General features: G+C 43.7%; 2 protein-coding genes across 3 annotated transcripts in view; one reads left to right on the top strand and one right to left on the bottom strand.

Moving 5' to 3' along the window:
• dhx30 (DEAH (Asp-Glu-Ala-His) box helicase 30) overlaps positions 1-20,453 on the top strand; it is a 53,079-nt gene that overhangs the window by 26,733 nt on the left and 5,893 nt on the right. Inside the window, exons 4-5 of one of the 2 annotated variants that reach the window (XM_088396053.1) lie at positions 14,723-15,082; positions 19,562-20,287. The gene's annotated coding sequence lies outside the window, so the exon portion shown is untranslated. The remainder of the gene's footprint in view (positions 1-14,722; positions 15,083-19,561; positions 20,288-20,453) is intronic. The other variant, XM_088396055.1, reaches the window with a different exon arrangement.
• Positions 1,374-14,930, bottom strand: wnt9a (wingless-type MMTV integration site family, member 9A). Its single transcript, XM_088396060.1, has 4 exons — positions 14,779-14,930; positions 5,836-6,095; positions 5,488-5,750; positions 1,374-4,387 (listed from the first exon to the last, which is right to left on the bottom strand). The coding sequence occupies exons 1-4, from the start codon at positions 14,868-14,870 to the stop codon at positions 3,890-3,892; spliced, it is 1,113 nt and encodes a 370-aa protein (XP_088252186.1). The 5' UTR covers positions 14,871-14,930; the 3' UTR covers positions 1,374-3,889.

The raw sequence follows: 20,453 nt of genomic DNA, 5'->3' as shown, positions 1-20,453 counted from the left end.
GAAAAGAAAAGACAAATGAGTTCCAAAAGACCTACAGCATGAGCTAAGGTGTTTTCATAGCGGTCAGCACATATGCTTGACCCTCCTTGAGAGTTTAGATCATGCTTGGATTGCCTTATTGAAGCTTAAAGTCATAACTGTTTGGATGGAAACTTTCACATGATAGCAATTGTTTTTAACAGTCAAACTCATGATAATATAAACTTCAATTATAAAGCCAGGAAAAGAAAAATCACAAGTTACTCAATGGCATTTCTAACCAGAAAGTAGACATGTTTTGGTGCCTCAGGTTTTGGGCCTTGGGCTGACTAATGCTAATGCTAGCAAATTTGAGCTGTTGCTAATGCTAGCAAATTTGAGCTTGATTAAGAAAAATACCAAAAAAAACCTACTTTTTTGCTTATATAGTAACTCTATTGAACACAATTCAGTAATTTTTCAAAATACAGAACTAGTCAGCTGTATCTTTGGTATTTAAAGCTGTACACTTATTTATGATTGAGTGTTGCTGCAATAAAACCGCAATCAAAGTGCAGTGGAGCAAAACGGGCCACATATATCTTGTGCTGGAATAACAACATTCCGCCACTTTTTTTTCTTCATAAAACTATCTCACAAGTTAAAAAGAGCTTGAAGATTCCTTCATTTTTTTTCCTGTGTGTAAGTATGTATGTGCGTATATGTGTGTTTGAGTTGCGCCCACTTCCTTCATGGTAACAGCTGTCAAAACGTTGTTGGATTACAGCGCACCGCAAAGTTGCAGCTCGTATTAGCAGCCTAGTACCAGAGGAGGCAGGGGGGGCCAGGAAACGAGCGAGGGGGGCAGCAAAGATGCTGCCGAAGCTGCTAATTTAGATACACGTGTCATGGGGATTTGCTATTCCCGTATTAGCGCAGATATCCAATAATTATGTTTTGCTTTGGTAAAGCTCACTGTTTCAATTCCTATAAGCCACGTTTTGTTGAGAGAGAAAACTCCCTGAAATCTCCCCACGCTTGCTGAGGAGGGGAATGTTGAATTAATAATAGCGACCCACCACGGGGGTAATTCCCCCAACGGGCATAGTGATATAATGTATATCTGAGTACTGTGAAAAAGGCCAAAAATGAATCATGCATTTGATTTCACGATGACTTTGTTTGACATTAAGGTAAAAAAAATGAATACATTAAAAAACAATGAAGGTGCGCCTTATAATCCAGTGCGCCTTATGATGCAGAAAATACGGTATATACTTTTTAAATATGCTTATATATATTATATATAATATATATTATTTATATATTATATATATATTATTTATATATATTATATATATATATGTATCCATCCAAATATGTCACCCAAATGACTCACCAGGAATATGCGAATATAATTTAAAAATTCATTTTTATTATTTCAGATTTCTTGTCTCTCCTTTGTTATACAAAGATGTTAAATAACTTAAATACATTCTTACCAGTCATTTGTGATCTGCTTATGTACGAGCTATACACATGAGGTAGAGGACAATAATTTAGGGTTCCCATAAGACATGACAAAAACCTTGTTGGTGTGTTGGTATCGGGCTGTGTGTTTGTACACGCACTGCACAAACCCTAATAAAAAACAAAGAGTACTTGTAAAAGTGACAACATGGTATAAAGGCTTTTCACAAAAGTAGTGGATTATACAAACAGATCAAATCCGATGGAGATATTGTGGAGATGGTGCGCATGAATACACATTTGTTAGGATTTTGTTAGTGCTTTGAAAAACAGCAAGTTTGCATATGAATACATGCTTTTTGAAAACAACCCCAAAAAAAATACAAAATACTGGATATAAAATCAATTTAGTCGTATTTACACTAAACACATGCTCATAATATATTTAAAAATAATTTATTTACTTTTTTTTCTACAAAATAGATTTTTTTTTTGTACATGGTCTTCTGCTAACTAAACAGTGCGGAGTTTTGGATTTTGAGAATGTTGCGTGACATCATCATCTTGCAGCATCATTCTCCTTAAATACAATCTATAAGCGGAGCCAGAAAAATGCACTCAGTGGGCATTTGGTATTCCTGTTTGTCTTCAACGGGGCTCATCAGCCAAGAGAAGTTGGTGTTTTCTTGGTGGAAGGGTGGGGTGGGGGGTGAGCACATACCAAAAGTGTGCTGTGGCAGGCAGGCATTTGCGCTGCATAGTTATTATGGTTTGCATGTAGCGTGCAAACTTCTGCGCGGCTTTTATTTGCTTATCGAAATTCTGGACCACGGTGGCCGGGTGCAGGATCTATGATTAGAATCTGAAGCTCCAACGCCCCAACGTGACATTTGGATGAAACATGGAGTCCAAACAACGCAATGCACCTCACTAGACGTAATTTCGTATATCATTAAAGGATTTATGGTTTTAGGTTTCCCTATTTTTGTTGTGAGCTCGGACTCTTGTCGATTTCTACACATTTTGTCATTTTTTTTTATATTTGACTATTAACTGTATGACAGTTAACATGACTTTAAACATTGCCTGTACATTTTTTTTTTTGACAAAACTGCGGGGTGTCACTGAAGCTCATTTCTTGCGATAGTTGATCACGTGTCTTATTACCACAGGAGAAGAAACCTATTTACAATTTAAAAAAAAAAAAGAAAATGTGCTGCATCCATAAATATAGATTTAAACAAAAAAAAAATACTATAAAGGGCTTTTTGGCTTTCAGTGTGGGAATGAATGCTATCATACAAAGCTGGGTCCCCCCCTCTCTCACTCAGTAGTCACAAACAAGATCTGCATATCTTATAGATGATTACCAGAAGCTAAGTGCAGACAATTCAGAAGCTTTTATCTTCACGGTCTACAATAAGGGCATCAGATGACCGAGTGCTTATGCTAATGAGGAATATGGCTCAACGGTAATAATATGGTTGCTACGTCCGGCCGCATTTTTTTTTCTAGCAAGGCCGCTGTCGTCTTCATGATTGATGGTTTCCCCCCAAACAGTCGTAGTGGTCTGAATCTATTCCCTGAACGTTCGGAAGAAGGCTGAGGGACGTATTGTATTTGTATTCCTCATTTGCATCCACCCGTCAGTCACAATATTAGGTACACCTGCGCCGCTCCAAAAACCAGGGAACAGAAAAGAGAACGTTCCCACACAGAATTGTCCAAAATGATTTAACATTGTTTATTATTGCGGTTGGTTGTGCAGAACGGCCCCGTTTCGAAAATTTGGTCCCGATCGTTTTTGCTAAATGAGACATGAGACGACCAACACGATAATAAACATTGCGAGCGTCATTATCTTTGGATAGGCACAAAAAAAACAGAATCTTTTCTGTGGCGCAGGCGTCTCTAAGAAAGTGTCCAGTTATTTTCAAAATGCAACTTACAGCTGCAAATGATCTATTTAGAAAAGAAAAAAAAAAAAAGTTTCAATTTGTTTTCCCCACCACATGAAGGAGTCTCGGTTTAAAACTTCCAAAAGGCGGCAACAGTCGCACAAAACAGCAAAGCGTTTGTGCAGTTAGTGGTTTTTTTTCTTTTTACCATAAAATGACATAAGTGGCTTGTATACAATATATAAAACGTTCTTTATAAACTTATTTACATGCATATGCAAACACACAATGTGTGCGCGCGTAGATATGTGCGTGTAGAGTAAAATTCTTACACCCTGTCTGGTTTTTGTTGGAAGTCGTCGATGGATCCCCGTCACGGGAATCCCCGTCACGGATCGTCCGTCTTCTTCCTTCACTCTCGTGGCTATGCTTGCACGTGAAAAGTCGAATAAGTAGAGTCTGCTTAAGGCGTGAGATGTTCACCCAGTTGTCTGAGAAGAAGTTTGTCTTGGAATCCCTCAAAGTGCTTATCAGTGTCCCCACTCCTGTAACGGCGGCGGCGTTCAGCCCTTACAGGTGTACACCTCCTCCCTCTGCGTGCACTGCTTGCATTCCACGTAGCAGCACCAGCGCACTTGGCACTGGCAGGGCCGCGTCACCTCCCGGCTCTGCGTGTTGTGACCCCGCCCGCAGCAGATAGCGTCGCAGTTCTTGTCCTTGTAGCACTTGCGGGCGGTCGTGCCCGACGAGTACTTGCTGGGCCTGCAGAAGCTGGGCGAGTCCTCGATGTGCAGTAGGTTGACAGTGCGGGGGATCTGCTCGTTGAGCTGCGGGAGCGCGGGCGGCGGCGGCGGTTGTTGGCTCCGGCCCGACGGGGAGATGTCACCCTCCCCCGTGGCCTCGTTGGTGGAGCTGCCCACCTTGACCGAGGTCTCGTAGCGCTGCTTCAGTTGCTTGCCGACTTCGTGGAAGGGCTTCAGCTGCCTCCAGCATGTCCGGATGGTGCAGGAGCCGGAGACGCCGTGGCACTTGCAGGTGGTGTCCACACCGGCCTTGATGACCTTGCACACCAGACATAGGACAGTGGTACCTTGACTTATGAAAGACCCTTTTTTTTGTGAACACAACACGCCCCTGTAACCTCACGTAACTTTGGCCCCATCCTGGTTTGCCTTTTTATTGTTACAATTATTTATTGTATTTTAATCAATGCCAATTTTTTTGATGGAAACAAGGGGAGGTTGCAAGAGGGGCTCCCCAGAGTCTGCCGTGGTTTTGACAGTTTACTTTTTTAAAGCCAAGGTACAAGTCGATCCTAAAAAAAGCTATAGAAGCAAAATGGTCAGAAGGTAAAAGAAAAAAAAAATTGCAGCCTTCGCATCCTCGCACCCCGGCCAAGAAAGTCAGACCGCAAGTCGTCAAAAGCAATGAATGTCTACGAATGAATGACAATAACACATTGTCTCAGACAAGGGGGTTTTGGATAGCACCTCGGTTTCTCCGCCGTGACTGCGAAAGAGATCAGGAAGTGAACATTTATCACGGCAACGGGTCGAGAAAATGCGATAGGTCAACTTTTTAGAGGAGGGGGGCTGGGGCAGCACATTCCACGACTGTCCTCTTGTGAATTGACCCCAAAACTTAGTCGAGAAAAAAAAAAGTAAAAAGCAATGTTGTAAATCTTAAAACGCAGATAGAATCTCCCGAGGGGACATGTGAAGAGACGAGCCGCAAAGGAAGGACTAAAAACAAAACTATATATATATAATATATATATATATCATTTTTTTAAATTAAATGTATATCTTTTTTTTTTCCTGTCTTTTTTTTATCTGAGCCCAATTCGAGTTAGAACTGCTCTAATAAAACAAGTTGAGACTTTTACAGCAAAATGATGGCAAGACTATTTTATGATGACGATTTAAAATGCTCCAGCCAAGTCATATTATAATATTGATTTATCTTTTTTCTTCAATCTTATCAGCTAATAAATCACAGTTGCCGGGGAGAAAATGTGGATTCTCAGGGGTGTGCATGCTTTGAGGAAGCTCAAACAAGACAGATTAGATCGAGATGCATCCAAACGATTACAACTACTTTGGGATATTTTCCGTCCTGATCCGTTTGAACTCCACAACCCAATTTAACAATCAATCCTCACCTTCAGGCCCACGTTGGTGTTGTGCATGTCCACGTGTGCGCGCAGGTCTTTGTTGGAGCGCTTTCCTAGGAAGTCCTTGACAAACTTATTCGCGTACTTCAGGTTGTCGCCGCAGCCGCCCCACTGCCACGCCTTGCGGTTCTCCAGGTCGGGTGCCTCGTCGCACGTGCAGCGATCCATGCGGCCAGCGCTGCACGCTTTGGCCATGGCGTGCGTCAGTCCCGCCGAAGAAATGGCGTACAGGAAGGCGGTCTCCTTGAACCCTTGAGAAAGCAAATGGATTATCCTTTTGGAATTGCGTGTTTTTTTTTTTTCCCTCCACCATAGGAAATTGACGTTCCCACGTACCTCTCTTGAGCATGTTGGCTCGGTGGCGCCCCTCTAAGGTGCAGTTCCACCTCTCGAAGCGGAACTGATACTGGCATTCTAGGGCGCTCATGGTGATGGCCTCTCGCAAGGTCTCGGCCACGCCTGGGTCACGTCTGCACATCCTACGTTGCTTCTTTTCCAGTTTGAGCCGGTCGCACAGTTTGTAGTGGGCCCGGCCTACGTTCTCCTCCGGTAGAGAGTTCAGTGGCAGGATTGACAGTGGCTCATTACCTGTCAGCCTAAAAAAAAAAATGGAGTGAATAGGAATACTTCCCATCAGTGCTGTTTTTATCAGAATGGCGAGGTACCGATCGCTTACATACCAAGAACACGCCAGTAAGCTGTCATGCCTTTTAAAATTCCAATTTGCCTTCCAGCGGTTATAAATCACTCAGACAACGCAAATCACTGGAGGCTTAATATAAAAGTTTACAACTGAAATAAAAAAAGGGTAACTATCTAGCAGACGCTGCAACGTCAAATGGCAGAATTGCTCGGATTCTTGTGTGTGTGTATGTGTGCGTGTGTGTGTGTGTGTATTTATACATATGAAATCTCAAATATAACTGGGCTACTATTTGACGAAATGCTACTCTGCATTAAATATAATCAACGGCTCTTTGTCATCCAAATACTTGCGGACCATTCCGAGATGAAACAGGATTGAAAAGTGATGAACAAGCGTTCAAAACAACGGTCCGGGGGGGTGGCGGGGGGGCATTCACAGCTGCGTTGCATCGATTTAAACAGGACCAGACCGCGGGATTTACACTCTCATTATAGAATCCCCACACAAATACAGAGAAATCACCCTACTCGAAAACTTTCACGCTGCAGCTGCACGCAGAACATGTGGCGCGCTCGCACTCCTCTCTCCTCCGTTTATTTAAGGGAAGCGTATACAAAAACAAACAAGCGAAGCCCCGCCGCAGAGCTGGCAGGCCCCCGAAGACCGACGCTCTGAGGTCGCCACGGCGGGATCGCGGCGTAAGCACACACGCCAAAAGGGACGCGACAGTCGGCCCTGCGACCGTTTTGGTCACAGCGACTGACAGGATTGGCAGTCCGGGCTGCTCATTATGTCTAATCTCTGGCAAGCTTCACACCCCGAGAGTGAAACCAACCAATATGCGGAGCGTCACGAAGGCACATGTGTTCTTTAACCTTGCACATCAATGACAGAAAAGCTTCCGTAACTTTTATTCTGATAAAACCGCTGCACAACACAATCACGATACTGTCAAGTGAAGCGTAACACCGGCAAACAGGAAGTCAGGTCACCAAAGCGGCCGGCCGTTCGATCGGCTCGCAATGTCATTACCGCCCTTCAGCGCTCGCCGGGGCAAAAGTCACCAGGGTTCTTTAACAAGAGATTTGTTTTATTAAGTCAAATAACCGACTGAAGTGTTTCCCCCAGAGTCCTCACTTTCATTCCAAGCGACTTAATGGCTTCCATATGCTATGCGATATTGTCTGAAGGGTTGCGTGTGCGCCGCATGCCTGGGAAGGCCAGCGCTCCAATCCAAAGCGGACGAGGCATCGGGGATCGGCTTTCGGATTGGGTCAAACGCTTTCCTTTCTGCAACGCCTGTTTGCCTTGCTGTAACGTGTCTGACAGCTATGGATTTTGAAATGGAAACCTGGCAAGCTACGTCTTGACATCGGCTGCTCGCTCGGCATACTTGCACAGGAAAAACATGTATGATGGTAACGGTTAAATTTCGGACGACACTTCCTGCGCGTTTATACAAACTTTGGAAATTGCCGTTTGGATGCTTTATCGATCCCTGAGGAATAAATGGAAATTTCTGGAAATCTAGACTATTTTAGGGTCAGGAACCAACTTGATGCCACCTGCTCATGCAGGTGCACTAGCGGAGCTAGAGGGGGGGCTGTGAGGGCACTGGCCTCCATTGAAATATGCTTGCACACTCCAGATGCCTGCCACACATTTTTTTTTTTTTTTTTTTTTGGTATTTTATGATTCTTCTGGTATTTTTTTTCCATGAATTTCTATCAGCATTATTTGAAGAATTTTTGGTTGTTTTAGTTTTTTGGTTTTTTTGCGGGCTACCTGCCACCCATGGAAATCCTAGCTCCGCCAGTGATTACACACTTTTGTGGGATGGCATTCCACAAAGAGAAACTGGCTTTCCAAAAGTATATATAGATATATCAAAAGCGTTTTTAAATCCTAGCAATCATCTAGCACATGCAATCTGCCCAATTTCGCCTTCTAATCTACACAATCTTCACCGCAATTAGCATTCTTGTCATGAAGAAAAACAGAACAGAATAGAAACACACCGCCACGTGTCACGGCTGACAGCTAAATTCAACTCCAAACACACACACGGCTTCTTATCAAGACATGTTCATGTGATTAGAGCAGAGTGGCGTGTGCTCCCTTGCTAAGATCCTCCGAACATCTCGCCGTGTTTTTACATCCTGGAGCGTTTTCCCTCAGGTGTTTTTGTTTGAGGAGTTGGCCCAGCAACAGAAGTTACACATGGAATATAACACCGACGTATAAAAAAAAAAAAAAAGAAGTTGGTGAAGCTTTGTTTTTCCATTCACACACTTGCCTGGACAGACTCCTGGTGCACCTCCTCCCCAGTCTATCACTCGCTAGTTTGTTTAGTTCTTTCTCTCCGCATGTCAGCACCTCCCATCGGCCATGACGTTTACTCTACATTCATTTTCCATTTCCATCCCTCATTGACCTTCACCATCACCATCATCACTCCCTTTCTGGAAGTCACCCTCGGCTGGTACTTCTGGTAGCACCTCCGGTTTTATAGTGTGTTCCACACAATTTCTTTTGCTTTATTTATTAGGAGACATCAGTGAAGCTCACTATGCAATTTCTTGGAGGTAGCTAGGTAGGTAGCATCAAAAATACATTTAGGTACATATAAAGCCATCTTGGATTCAAATCTATGCATCTATCCTTCCATCCATCATCCATCCACTCAATAGCCAATAGCCAAAATAAATAAAAAATAAAAACATAGAATTAATGCATTTTTAAATAAAAGAAATAATTTATACTGTATAAATAAACAGTGAATAATCCAGCGTTAAAATTATTGAATATTTGTTAGGCTTAAAAAAAATTAAATATGTATCTCTTATTTTGGTGGGGCACAAAATGACCAAGACACTAAAAAAGTGAATTCTTTAACTAAAAATATTCTATTCAATATACATTGAAATGACATAAATATACATTAACTAAACCGTTTATTTGGGGTGGGGGTTCAGTTATCCCGGGGGAAGTTTAAACAAAATGTTGATCTAAATTTGTTTATGTTTGCACATACTAGCACTTACTACCTTCAATCAACAGCTAATCAGTCACTGGCTGATTGCGCCTTGCCAAAGAGAACTAAAATAAAAACACCAAAGCTACAACTTTTCCATCAACTCAGGTTGGTCCCGTCATAAGCAACCGCCCTCTTCCTCCTCCCCCCCCCCCCTCAGTTCTCCCTTTATTCCCACTGGTCAATTACGCCAAACGAATGTCAATCATTCCGCCCAGCTGTCGGCTCCACACGAAGCCTCCTCCAGACAAAACCATCACTGCCAAAACAACGACAGACGTCCACATGTGTCCCGAAGCACTTCTGCTTGTGCCTGTTTAAAACGTGCGGACCTTGAGAAAGTCCTCCTACGCTGCTACTACTGCTGCTGCTGCTGGGTGGCACACAAATCATGGAAATTTTTGGATGAACTTCAACCCACCCTGCCCACTCATGTGCCATCTGGTGCACGAGCCTTGCATGAAATGCGGTGGTGTCTGACATTGCTTTTTAACTCCTTTGCCCAAAAGCAGAGATCCCAACAATATAAGTGTGAGGGGACTGAGCACCCCTAAAGCCCCCCCTAGACGAGCCCCTGGCTGAATCCCCCCCGAGAGTGCAGTAGCATAGCCGCTTGCTTATGTGTCACGATGACTTGAGTCATGATCAGGACAATGTGTGAGACAAAGTGCAAATCGGCTATCTCGTATGACTAAACAGGATGTGACCCAGCGTTATGTCATCTGCTGCCCTAAACTCTTCTGACCACCACCTCCAAGCTAGAACAATTCTCACGCCCAAACCGAAACTAGCTAGTTTAGATTTTTTGTTGTTGTTGTTAAAGTCAGAGCAGAGGCTGGTTGTTTAATCCAGAACCATGGTGGTAGTTTGGGAATGGGAGTGTGTGGCATAGTAAGAGGTTTAAGTTCTGTGTGCTTCTAGGGTCAGCGGCTCTGTTATGGTCACTGTGTGACTGGCACAGATTGGGCGAGCGGCGGCGTCCCGCGTGACTCATGACCCCCTCCCCCCCACACACACACACACTTCATCCCCTCCGTGTGTTCCATCCCACGCCATGGCACAGGGCAGGCCTGTACCAGCGCACCAACGCACCTTAGACACACCTCAGGCGCAGTATACGCCAACCCCAGCTGGGCCCAGAAGCAAGACGCCCGGACAAGGCCGAATTTGCGAACGCGACGCGATTCGGAACGCCGTGTTCCAGCTTTCAAAGGCAATACGACAAGAATTGCAAACAAAACAGCAGCTGTTTGAATCAGTCACTCCTCAGTGGCTGAAAGAGGAGAGTTTTGTGCCTGCCAGCTCCCAGAGAAAAAAAAAAAAAAAAAGCAACTTTCAGCAACTATTTTGCCGTCGAAAGAAGGCACAAGAGGTCAAATGATGGCATGAGTTGTCAGTATAACACCGTCTTGGAAAAATGAGTTCGGAACATTTACTCTTAATGCTCTGGATTGCTTTTTTGTTGACTCAACAACTTCAGACTCTTGACAGGCCTCAGCTCACCTTTGACCCTAGTAAGAACAAGCAATAGGACCCTAGACATTGTTTGTTCTTGTATCGTTAGCCTTTATTACTTCTCTGACGGTTTCGACTAGTTGGCCTGCAAATAGCATCAAACGTCATCCCAGCGAAAGTTTGACATCAACGGGAATTTCCTCGCCGTGTCGTGTGACGCTGCACGGGCGCAACACACTGCCAACAGCTGGAGCTGCCTTTCTTTTTTTTTTTAAGTCCTTGCCGCAGTCTCTCCAACAACGCTCGACTTTCTCTAATGTGAGACGGCCAAATGCATTTACAAGCCCTCCTGAGCAAAGTCACATTTAAAAATATTCAGCACAGCTAATAATTGCCTTTTTATAACCCACGTTAAAAAACGACGGTGTTTTTTCCTAACTTAATCTTTAAAGTCTTTCAAGTAAGTTTTGACTTTTTGACTTGGAGTGGCTGCTCCATATAGTAGCTAGCATCCGCTAAGCTATGACATTTGGATGATATCCAAACGGTAATGTGAATCCAAGGTGACAAGATTTATAATCTTGTATTTTTCTGCAATAAAAAATTTGAATCACTTAGTGATCCGATTTTGACTTCTCCACTTGAGGAGTGGCTGCTCCACATAGTCGCTAGCATCGGCTAGCATAGTAGGCTATGACATTTGGCTAATATCCAAACGGTAACGTGAATCCAGTTGTATCAACGAAGCTGTAAAAAGCTGTCCGCTATCAAAACTCTCACGTCTGCGTGATGTCAGCACACAAGTGCTGAGAGAATCCTATCTGTTGGGTAAAGCGATACCCCTTGAGGTGGGGCTCCCACCACAGGATATCCTATGAAGTCGGGAAATCCCTGCCTATCGACCGCACTCCCCGCCTTCGCCACACGTCAGGCCTAATCATTCCTTCAGGGCCCCGGTAATGAGACGCCACCCGCCAACCACTGTCTGCCCGGCAACAGCGCTGCTCCTAATGAGCCGTAATCATCCAGGAGCTCCCCGCGAAACCACTGCAAGGCAAAAGTAGGAGGGGACGGACAGGGAGCACGGGAAATGTTTATATGTAGCCTATTAAATGACAACGTGAAACATGGCAGTGACTTTTAAACACTGCTGGAAATGATTCGGCGCAGTGATGAAAATCGCCTCCTGATACCATTTGTTAGCCTATTATTTTTGGACCGAACCGGGTCGAGGAAAACTGAAGCAGAAACAAGCCATGACAGAATGTTTTTCATACTCGTAAGAAATAATTACTACCCAGACGTTTTTCGAGTATACTCTAGTTGGCTCTACTTGACTTGTTATTTTAAAAATAGATTCGGTCTGCATACTGATCATAAATTTGATTTGCACCATTTTTACATAGAAATAAGCAGTGGCAATTTACTCCAAAGGTAATTCAATAGCAAAGTAATAGAGACCTGTGTTTTTGCTTATGCCGGATACTGTGGCTCACTTGTGATTGGTGATTCCAGCTGTGGGTGGATTCTTTTTTTTCTACATGTCTCACATGAACTAAATAAAAACAAACCAATGCCTCCTTGCAATCCAGCGCAGTTTACAAGACCACGGAATGTATAAAAAAAAAAAAAAGCCTTTGTGGACTTTTAAACCAATACCAGACGTCTTTAAGGCTCCATCACGTCCTGAATGAAGCCCCCGCAGACTTTTTCTGATTGCAAATGATAACGGATTTAGGGGGAGAGGTAGCACCTGCCACAACAGGCGCGGGGGGAAGGAAAACGAACGCTCGCATTCTTGCGGCAAAGGATGACAATTTAAGCGGGCGCCCGACTACGCCAGGAATCCCTCCCCGCCCTCCGCCGCGCAGACCGTGGCCAGGAGACGATTGTGTTTATGTTTCACTTACGCTCCACCGCACTCTGGAAATTGGTTATGCAGCGTTGACCCTCTATTTTGAGTCAATCAGTACCCGGGAGGCCCCCGTGCGGACGAATATTTATTCCAGCAGGTTGGTGTTGTTTGTCCCGGACTGTGACACCACGGGTGTTGAATTTCTGTTTTTGGGGTCTGAGTCACCTGCGTGAGCTCTTTCTTCAGCGTCATGTTCCTGAGCTTCGGGGCTCAATCATTCACCCGAACTCATTCGTATTCCACCCAGCCGGTGCTGTAACACCACGTGCTTCCCCCTCCCGCAAAGAGGCAATTGAAAACAAATGCTAACAGTGCGAGTAAATATACATGGGCATTAGGGCCATTAGAGGCCATGCGAGTGCCAGTGCACGCCGGCCTGCCAAGCTTTACTTTCCAGCAGGCGAGGAAGACGGACGGGAATCCGGGCTACCACGTGTCCTCCGTGTGGCTGCGGGATTACAGACAGTGACGCACCGGGGGGACGGGGCATAAAATCTAGCTGAGGAACTGAGTAGGAGACACCACACCGGCCGAGAACAGCTATTCGGATTCAGCCTGCTGTTTGGCAAACACTTGCCAGCGAGATGAGGGGAAGCCCACCAAAGCTCTCCAGCTGCAAATCTCAAGCTCCACCCACGTTCACCATAGTTACAAAAATGAGACTCACCCAGCAGGATTGTGTGATGGAGTATACATTTGCACCCTTGAACGCCTGGCTAATTTCAGCGGAATAAGAAATGAGGGGTGTGCTTAAATATTTGATCTTTGGGATATTTTGACAAACATGTTATTAAGAGAATAAAACACACAATTTCAAAATACATGAAACAATACGATGAATTAATATTTTGTGGGTTAAATGCTTCGGGTCTTTTTTTTTTTATAGCAGATCTAGTTTGTTTTTTTGTCACAACCTCATAATGGGCCCGATAAAATGCTCTTGCAGGCTGTACATGGCCCACGGGCCATAGGTTGCCCACCCCAATGTAGCTTAATCTTCACATCGGTCTCCATCGTAACTCCATCAAGGCCATAAAGGTCAAAGTTATGTTTACGGACTACAAACGGTACAATCACCATGTTCAGTACTTTTTTTTTTTTTTGACAGCATTGGGTTCACACAAGTGCTAAATCAGAGGTCATGGTGGGTCACGCTCCTTACAGCCTACTTTCCTCGTGCTCGGACACGTACCTTTGCACTCCACTCTCATGAAACATTGACGTGAACGTTCAGTGAGTGTTATTTTTCATTCATATGAGCGATGGCTGAGAAAGAAAATAGTTCCTGCTGCCTGAGGTGTGTGATGTTTATGCTGGATTGGGTAGGTGGTGGGGGGAATTCTCTCTCTCTCTCTCTTTTTTTTTTTTTTTTTTTGTGCAAGCCCAACAGCAGACGTTGGGCCACCAGTCCAGTGCAGTCAGTCAGATGGCTTTATTGTTACCAGCTGTTGCTTTTAGGGCGGGCATGTATGTACACTCACCTTTTTGCACTCGTCTGAGGATACGTTTGTTTTTTACAAGCAAAAATAATCCCTCCCGCCACTCAAACATACTTAGATAACTTTTCACTAAATCCATCCAGTGAATGCTACCATGTTGTCGCATGCACTCACAACAGCCGTGTTTTAAAAGTAACACAATCGCAATAACTAATGCTTTAAAGCAATATTTTATGTCTTTGTTACAACATTTTTATATGAAATATATTCTGTTCTCGGTTAATGCATTTTAACCGTGCAATAACCAGACGCTGTCTTTTCTGTTGACTTTTTGTCAAATTAACCAATTCACTCATGTCAGCATATTCGACTTCTCTCACTGTCACTTAAGTTTCCATTTAAGTCTATCGCTGGCTACGTATTCCATCACTGGGCTGAAATCGTTCATGACAGCGACGCCGCTGATTGGTTGTAATGTCACTCAGTGTCCATACATGTTAAGTATGTAACACCTGGTAAATAAATATTAGTCATTTAGTTTTTAATTAATCGAAGGCTAGACTGGCTATACCAAGATGGAAAAATATTGAGGCGTTTTTTAAATTAAAAATACAACATTATCTAACTTTTTTTGTCTTGTTAAAATTCTATCAGTAAATTGTTTATTAGTTTTGGTAAAACTAACATTCTTTACAATTTAGTAATTCAGTCAAATATAATATTTTATTTTGAAGAAATCTTGCCTGATGCCACTCCAATCAACAATCAAGGTGACGACAGCTTCACTCACCCGAAATAGGCTGCGCTGGGCGGTGGCAAGTAGAAGACAAGGACTACCAGTGTGAACGATAACCATCCCAGGAGTAGGTGTCCATCCAGCATTTTGCTGCGGCTCCAGGGCAGATCATTTCGTTTCTCCTGAGTAGCTGTGTGAAGCCCTCAGCTGGATGCACCACACTTCTTATACGAAGAGCACATGAGGTGCTCCTCCCATCCAGCCTGCACGGCAGAGAGAGGGAGAGAGAGCAAGAGAGAGAGAGATGGGGGGGCAGAGGAACAGAAGAAAGCCGGCAGCAGCACGAGAGAAGGGGCAGGTACGTGTTAAGCGAATATAAAAATGTTTAATATTGTTGTCTAATTCAAATTAAAAAAACATTTATTTATTTTATTTTTGGCCCTTGAAGGCTACCGTAGCAGAAGTTAGTTCGTTGCAGCTCTGCTTACCTTAACGTTTTGGCATGATGCCAGGAGCATGACAACTGTGGGGATGTGGGGATGTGTGCTTGGGTGGCAGCCAGTGTAGTCACTTGAAAGTGGCTCTGGATCTTCACCCAGCCGTGCCAAGGGTGAAGAAATTATTTTTATTATTATGTAAATTAGTGACGTACAAAGGAGCTTGCGCATCTGGTATTTGAGGTTCCCTTTGATTTTTTCTTGCGCCAAGTCAAATTAGTCGAACATGGCCAAGTCGATGTCACGAATGAAAAAGACAGACAGGGCTCCGTGTAGTCGGATTTGGGTTAAAGATTGGCAGCCAGGTTAAATATCAGTCCGGTCTTGCCTCAACGAGACCGCATCTTTCGCTTAGAAGCCCGCACACGTGCGAGCCAGGCGGGTTCACGCGCAGTTCACAAATTTGTCGGCAACTCCGCGACCGCGGGCCATTTCACAAGCGCTACCAAACGAAAGCCGGTAATCACATGTCACATTGACAGCCATTGAGATCCACGGGCGAGCTATCAATCATCCCCGCCAAGTAACCTGAACACTCTGGCAGGCCCGCTCATGAAAACTATTTAGTCTTCTCGGTACTGCTTTCAATTTGAGGATTAGCGGAATGACGTGTCAAACCGCCGAGGCGGGAATTGTGCAACTTGCACCAGTTATAAATGTTTATTTATTTGTATTTATTCATGTGTATTATAATTCATGAATTTTTAAAATTATTTTATTTTAACATTAATTTGTACTTTATAAATTATTTAGTTGAGTTTGTATTTAATTGTATTCTTTTTATTTTCTGTGGTGACGTTTTGGCTTTCTTTAACACAAGACCCTGAAGGAACTCAAGTGTGTTTGCAATTTTTTTTTACTATGAAAGCTGGATGAGTTATCGTGAATACGATGCGGCTTTCAGCTGTCGTCACATTGACATGGTCAGCCGAGGTAGCAGCAATTCAAGAATGTCTAATTGCGCAATTTGTTTTTGCCACGGGCGCTGATTCATAGATAACGTGTCAGTTTGCCAGCTTTATGCAAGGCGACAAGCCTCCCTCACGATCTGTGTAAACAGTTTTCAGCGGCTCAGCTACCCACACACCTTGAGAGGTGGCACGTAAACACGGGGCGGGTCGTATACCGACTTGGGAGCGCTCAACACCTGGGCTGTGCTCAACCTGCTCGCTTTTAGGATCAAGCACATTTTGATCACTGTATACTTTTTCTCCGACACTATTTTGCGCCAAACAAAAAATGACATACGGTCAAGTTTGGGCTTTCTTTTCTATTTGCATGATTTCGCTTATTGGATATTTCACACAGGTGAGCACTTGAACACAAAGGAATGCATTTCCACCCCCTTTTCCCCTCCAACATTATTAGCTTGTCACTCACTCCCATATTAGGGATTCAAGGCCCCCAGTGAGGAGGCTGCCTAATAATGCTTGCTTCTTCCAAGGAGATCAGCGGGAGGGTATTTCAGTACGTGACAAGAATGGACACTAATCCCATTGCAATACCCACCGGCCCTGCGTGTCTCTGGAGTGGGATAATTGATTCCCACACCCATTTTAAAGTCAACCCCTATCCCGCTCCCCACAGCCAATGCGGCTTAAAAGCGTGTGGTCCAAACGGGCTCCTGTGTTTTGAATTGAGAGCTGTCATAACTGTTGTAGGTGCTAGCGGCTACGGCTTCGGTAATGGACGCTAATCTCTCCAGTGTGTCAGGGTAATGACACATTATAATCTTCAACCTCCTTCTTTTACACACTCGGAGGTGACAAATTGGAAGTGAAATTCTGTTTAAAATGTACACATTCAACTTTTTGATCACAAGTGACATATTGTAGCTAAGCACTGTCAGTTTGCATCTTCGCTCAGTGCTCCTTCCTGACAAATTGTCAAATATCTTATGTTGCTCTTCGATTTTTCTCTGCTTCCTTTCGGAAGATTGAAATAAAAATAAAACACGCGTGTGTGACGTTGTACTTTTTGATCACAAGTGGCAGCTAACCAACCAGCAAGCTAACATAGCAGCAGGCAGCAGATGGACTCAACCAGCCACATGTATTTAAATCATTTATTCACAAAAAGCTACTCTTCTAAAATGTTGTCTTCTTTTTGCTTGGTCATCCACAAACATAACAAAAGGCACACTAGACAATGACCAGTAACATTTAAGTCACTGCTTTAAATCAGCAATAAACATTAGCACTAGCTACATTTGAGCTATTAGCTAACTTAAACACAAATTAAAGCTATACAAGCCAGTGAGTGTTAAATTCTAAAAGAACAATTTCATTCTTGAAACAATGTTTGTGCTACGGGAAAAAAGCGAACCCTCGCAGTATTGTTAGCATTGACGCTAACACAACCACCATTGATATAAGCAACACTCGTACAACAATGGAGATCCATTTTTCTGCATTACGAGTCACTGCATCATCTAAATGAATCTGAAGGTGTTTTCTGTATTTCAAATCATTCCATAACCGTACTTTAATTTGTCTCCGGTTAGTCCCCTGGTGATCACAAAGTGATTTTCCGACGCCAGTATCAGAGAGCCGTCCAAGAACCGCCATATTGGATTTCCCTTTCAGCAGAAGCAAAAGGTGCCGAAAAGTCCAGTCTCTTTCAGCAGTTTGGATTTTATTCCTGTGCAATTACAATAAGGCACCTCCGGGCTTTGAGGTTTTGAGATGGAATGCGCAGCTTGTCGGATGTTGGTGGATTTTGAGGTATTTCCTCGAGAGGGCCTACTATCCCAAAAATAACACCCCCATTAATGTTTCAACTTTTGCTCCGTGTAGAAATGAAAAGTGATGCATGATTGTAGCTCTGGTGTAATTGTTGGCGTTCGGCAAACAAGCCGTTACTCCGCAAATTGCGATGGCAGAAAGCTTGGAACACAAACTCATTTGACCGTCGACCTCATTGAGCTCAATCATCACTCAGATTGGATATGACTTGCTATCCGGGCTTTTGCTATATCCGCTCGAAAAGTTTGGAGAGCAGCAAGCTCAGCTATCTTGAGTCTCACGTTGGGTTCTTATTCTAAAACAGACTGCAGATTAGTTAAGAGAATATGCCAAACGATGAATGAGATGGCTCCTCTTGCGAGTCATTCATGTCAAACAGCACCTTTGTCATGCAAATAAGCCAAATGACTAGAAATAGTTCACAGCGTCAAAAAATAGTCGATGAGCTCAGCAGTTGGACAGAAGCGAGATAGAGACACGGGTTGGCTGGCTGGCTGGCAGAGGAAGAAGAGAACAATGGGCACGACAACAGAAATGCTCCCATGATGACAATACCGGTCCACTCCCAACACCACCATACTCGGTCTAACCGCCGCCAATAGGAAGCAGATAAATGTTGAACCGATGCACTTCCAGAAGCTGGGAGCAGGAGACAGACAAAGATTAGCAAGTTAGTAACACCGTTCACGGATTCCGATACGACAACAGTACGCCTAACAATAGCTGTATCCATAATAATAGACATGATCATATTCAAAACAAAAAGAACAAGATACATAAGAGGAAGGCCATATGATTGATGTGACGGCTCCTCTCCGCAGTTATTCTTGACAACCGCCACCATGGACAATGGAGAGATCGACTAAAATGAGTGCATAGGTGGAATGATAATTGATGCAATGTGCATAAGTAAGCATCATTATCTTTTAGTTTCACTGAATTAATTATTCATGATCACAGCCTCTTTGCTCAATAGAAATGCAGAGAATTACTAGAATAAGTCGTAATATTAACGAAATTAAATTTTTTCAATTTTAGTTTTTCGTTAACTTTTATAACGGTGCTCCACACCTGATGTCACTCAACAGGCCAGGCTGTGCCTTTTAAAGCCACACACATTCAGAGTCATGGATACTACAATGTATAATGTGAATATGGCGACCCCAAGTGGACAGAAGTAATACCTGCATCTCGAATGCATATTTTGGACTGGTATGTAAAATGAGGGATGAGTCTAAATAGAAGGCATCTCATCCATTTGAGTTTAGCGCCACCAGGCCTACCGTTCTTCCCTCTGCTCAAACGTCTCGTACATTAGCCTCGCGCTGACCTTGTCTCGATATCACATCCTTGGAGAAGGAATGTAAATCGTATCCGTCCAATCCCAACCCCGTTACCGCTAAAGCGGCTCCCTCTCGCCGCCCCTGCTCAGCCCGGCTGCGGGGGCCACATGATCTTTTCCATGTTCCAGACATAATTTGCGGCTTAGGTTTTTTTGGAGGCTGACGCTGCGTCTGCGCCGCTTCTGCTGTTTCAGGCGTCGGCCGCGCCGCGTGCACTCGGAAAAGTCCCACTTCTTTTTTTTTTTTTTTGCAGGGACCTCAAGAGGGCGCTGTTTGAGAGCAAAGTGCCCATGCTGCCAAGTAAATCAGCAACTACCAATCAACAAAATGAAGAAAATGACTCAACAAGCTTACAAATGTACACAAATTCCTGTCGAGGAGAGATTTTAAAGGACATTGGCGACATTTAAGTGCAACTCAATCCGGCTTCATTGAAGCCATTTAACCTAAAGCTCTAAGCACATTTTCTAGTGAAGTGTTATGACACGTGCGAGACATATTGCATGTGAGCGTGCAGCGGCTTGTCTGCTCATTCAAGTAGACTCATCGGGCTACTTGGTACGAGAAACATGACGTGCCTTCATAGTGCATGCCAGGTATGGTCAGTTCACTCTCATCTGCAGGGACGTGTGTGTTATGATATTAGGAAAGGATTTGCATGACAAGATGTTGGGTTTGTGCCACACCTTGTAAATGAACTGTTTGAATTTAAAAAAAAGTACATATGCTAAAAAAAATTGAAGCGTAGACCTTCGTATTTTAATTGTTTAGCTGTCCTCCACAGAGTTGACATAGAGATTGCACCTGGTTCCTCCACTATGCGTCTTATCACAATCCTTTTTACACCCTGCATCGCCAAGAGATACGGTGTCAACGCCTGCGGTCGTGCCCATCCTGCAGATAACGGCAAAACTGAGGCGGACCCTCTGGTTCTCATGTGCGTGGAGACGCAGGAGGAAAAGTGATGAGATGTTTCCAGGTGTGTGCTCCCTTCCCTTATTTTCCCAGGAAATAGAGCGTATAATGCCAATAGGGGTGAAAATATGTGCATACCTTTTTTTTTTTTTTTTTTTGCATCTAATGTTGGAGTTTAGTCAGTCACCATTAAAACAAATCATCCATATTCATCTAAAGCACACAATTGG

This window comes from Syngnathus floridae, chromosome 14, assembly GCF_059516105.1.
Source record: "Syngnathus floridae isolate MCC-2025c chromosome 14, RoL_Sflo_1.0, whole genome shotgun sequence".
Classification (NCBI taxonomy): domain Eukaryota; kingdom Metazoa; phylum Chordata; class Actinopteri; order Syngnathiformes; family Syngnathidae; genus Syngnathus; species Syngnathus floridae.
This window is presented reverse-complemented; position numbering and strand designations above follow the sequence as displayed.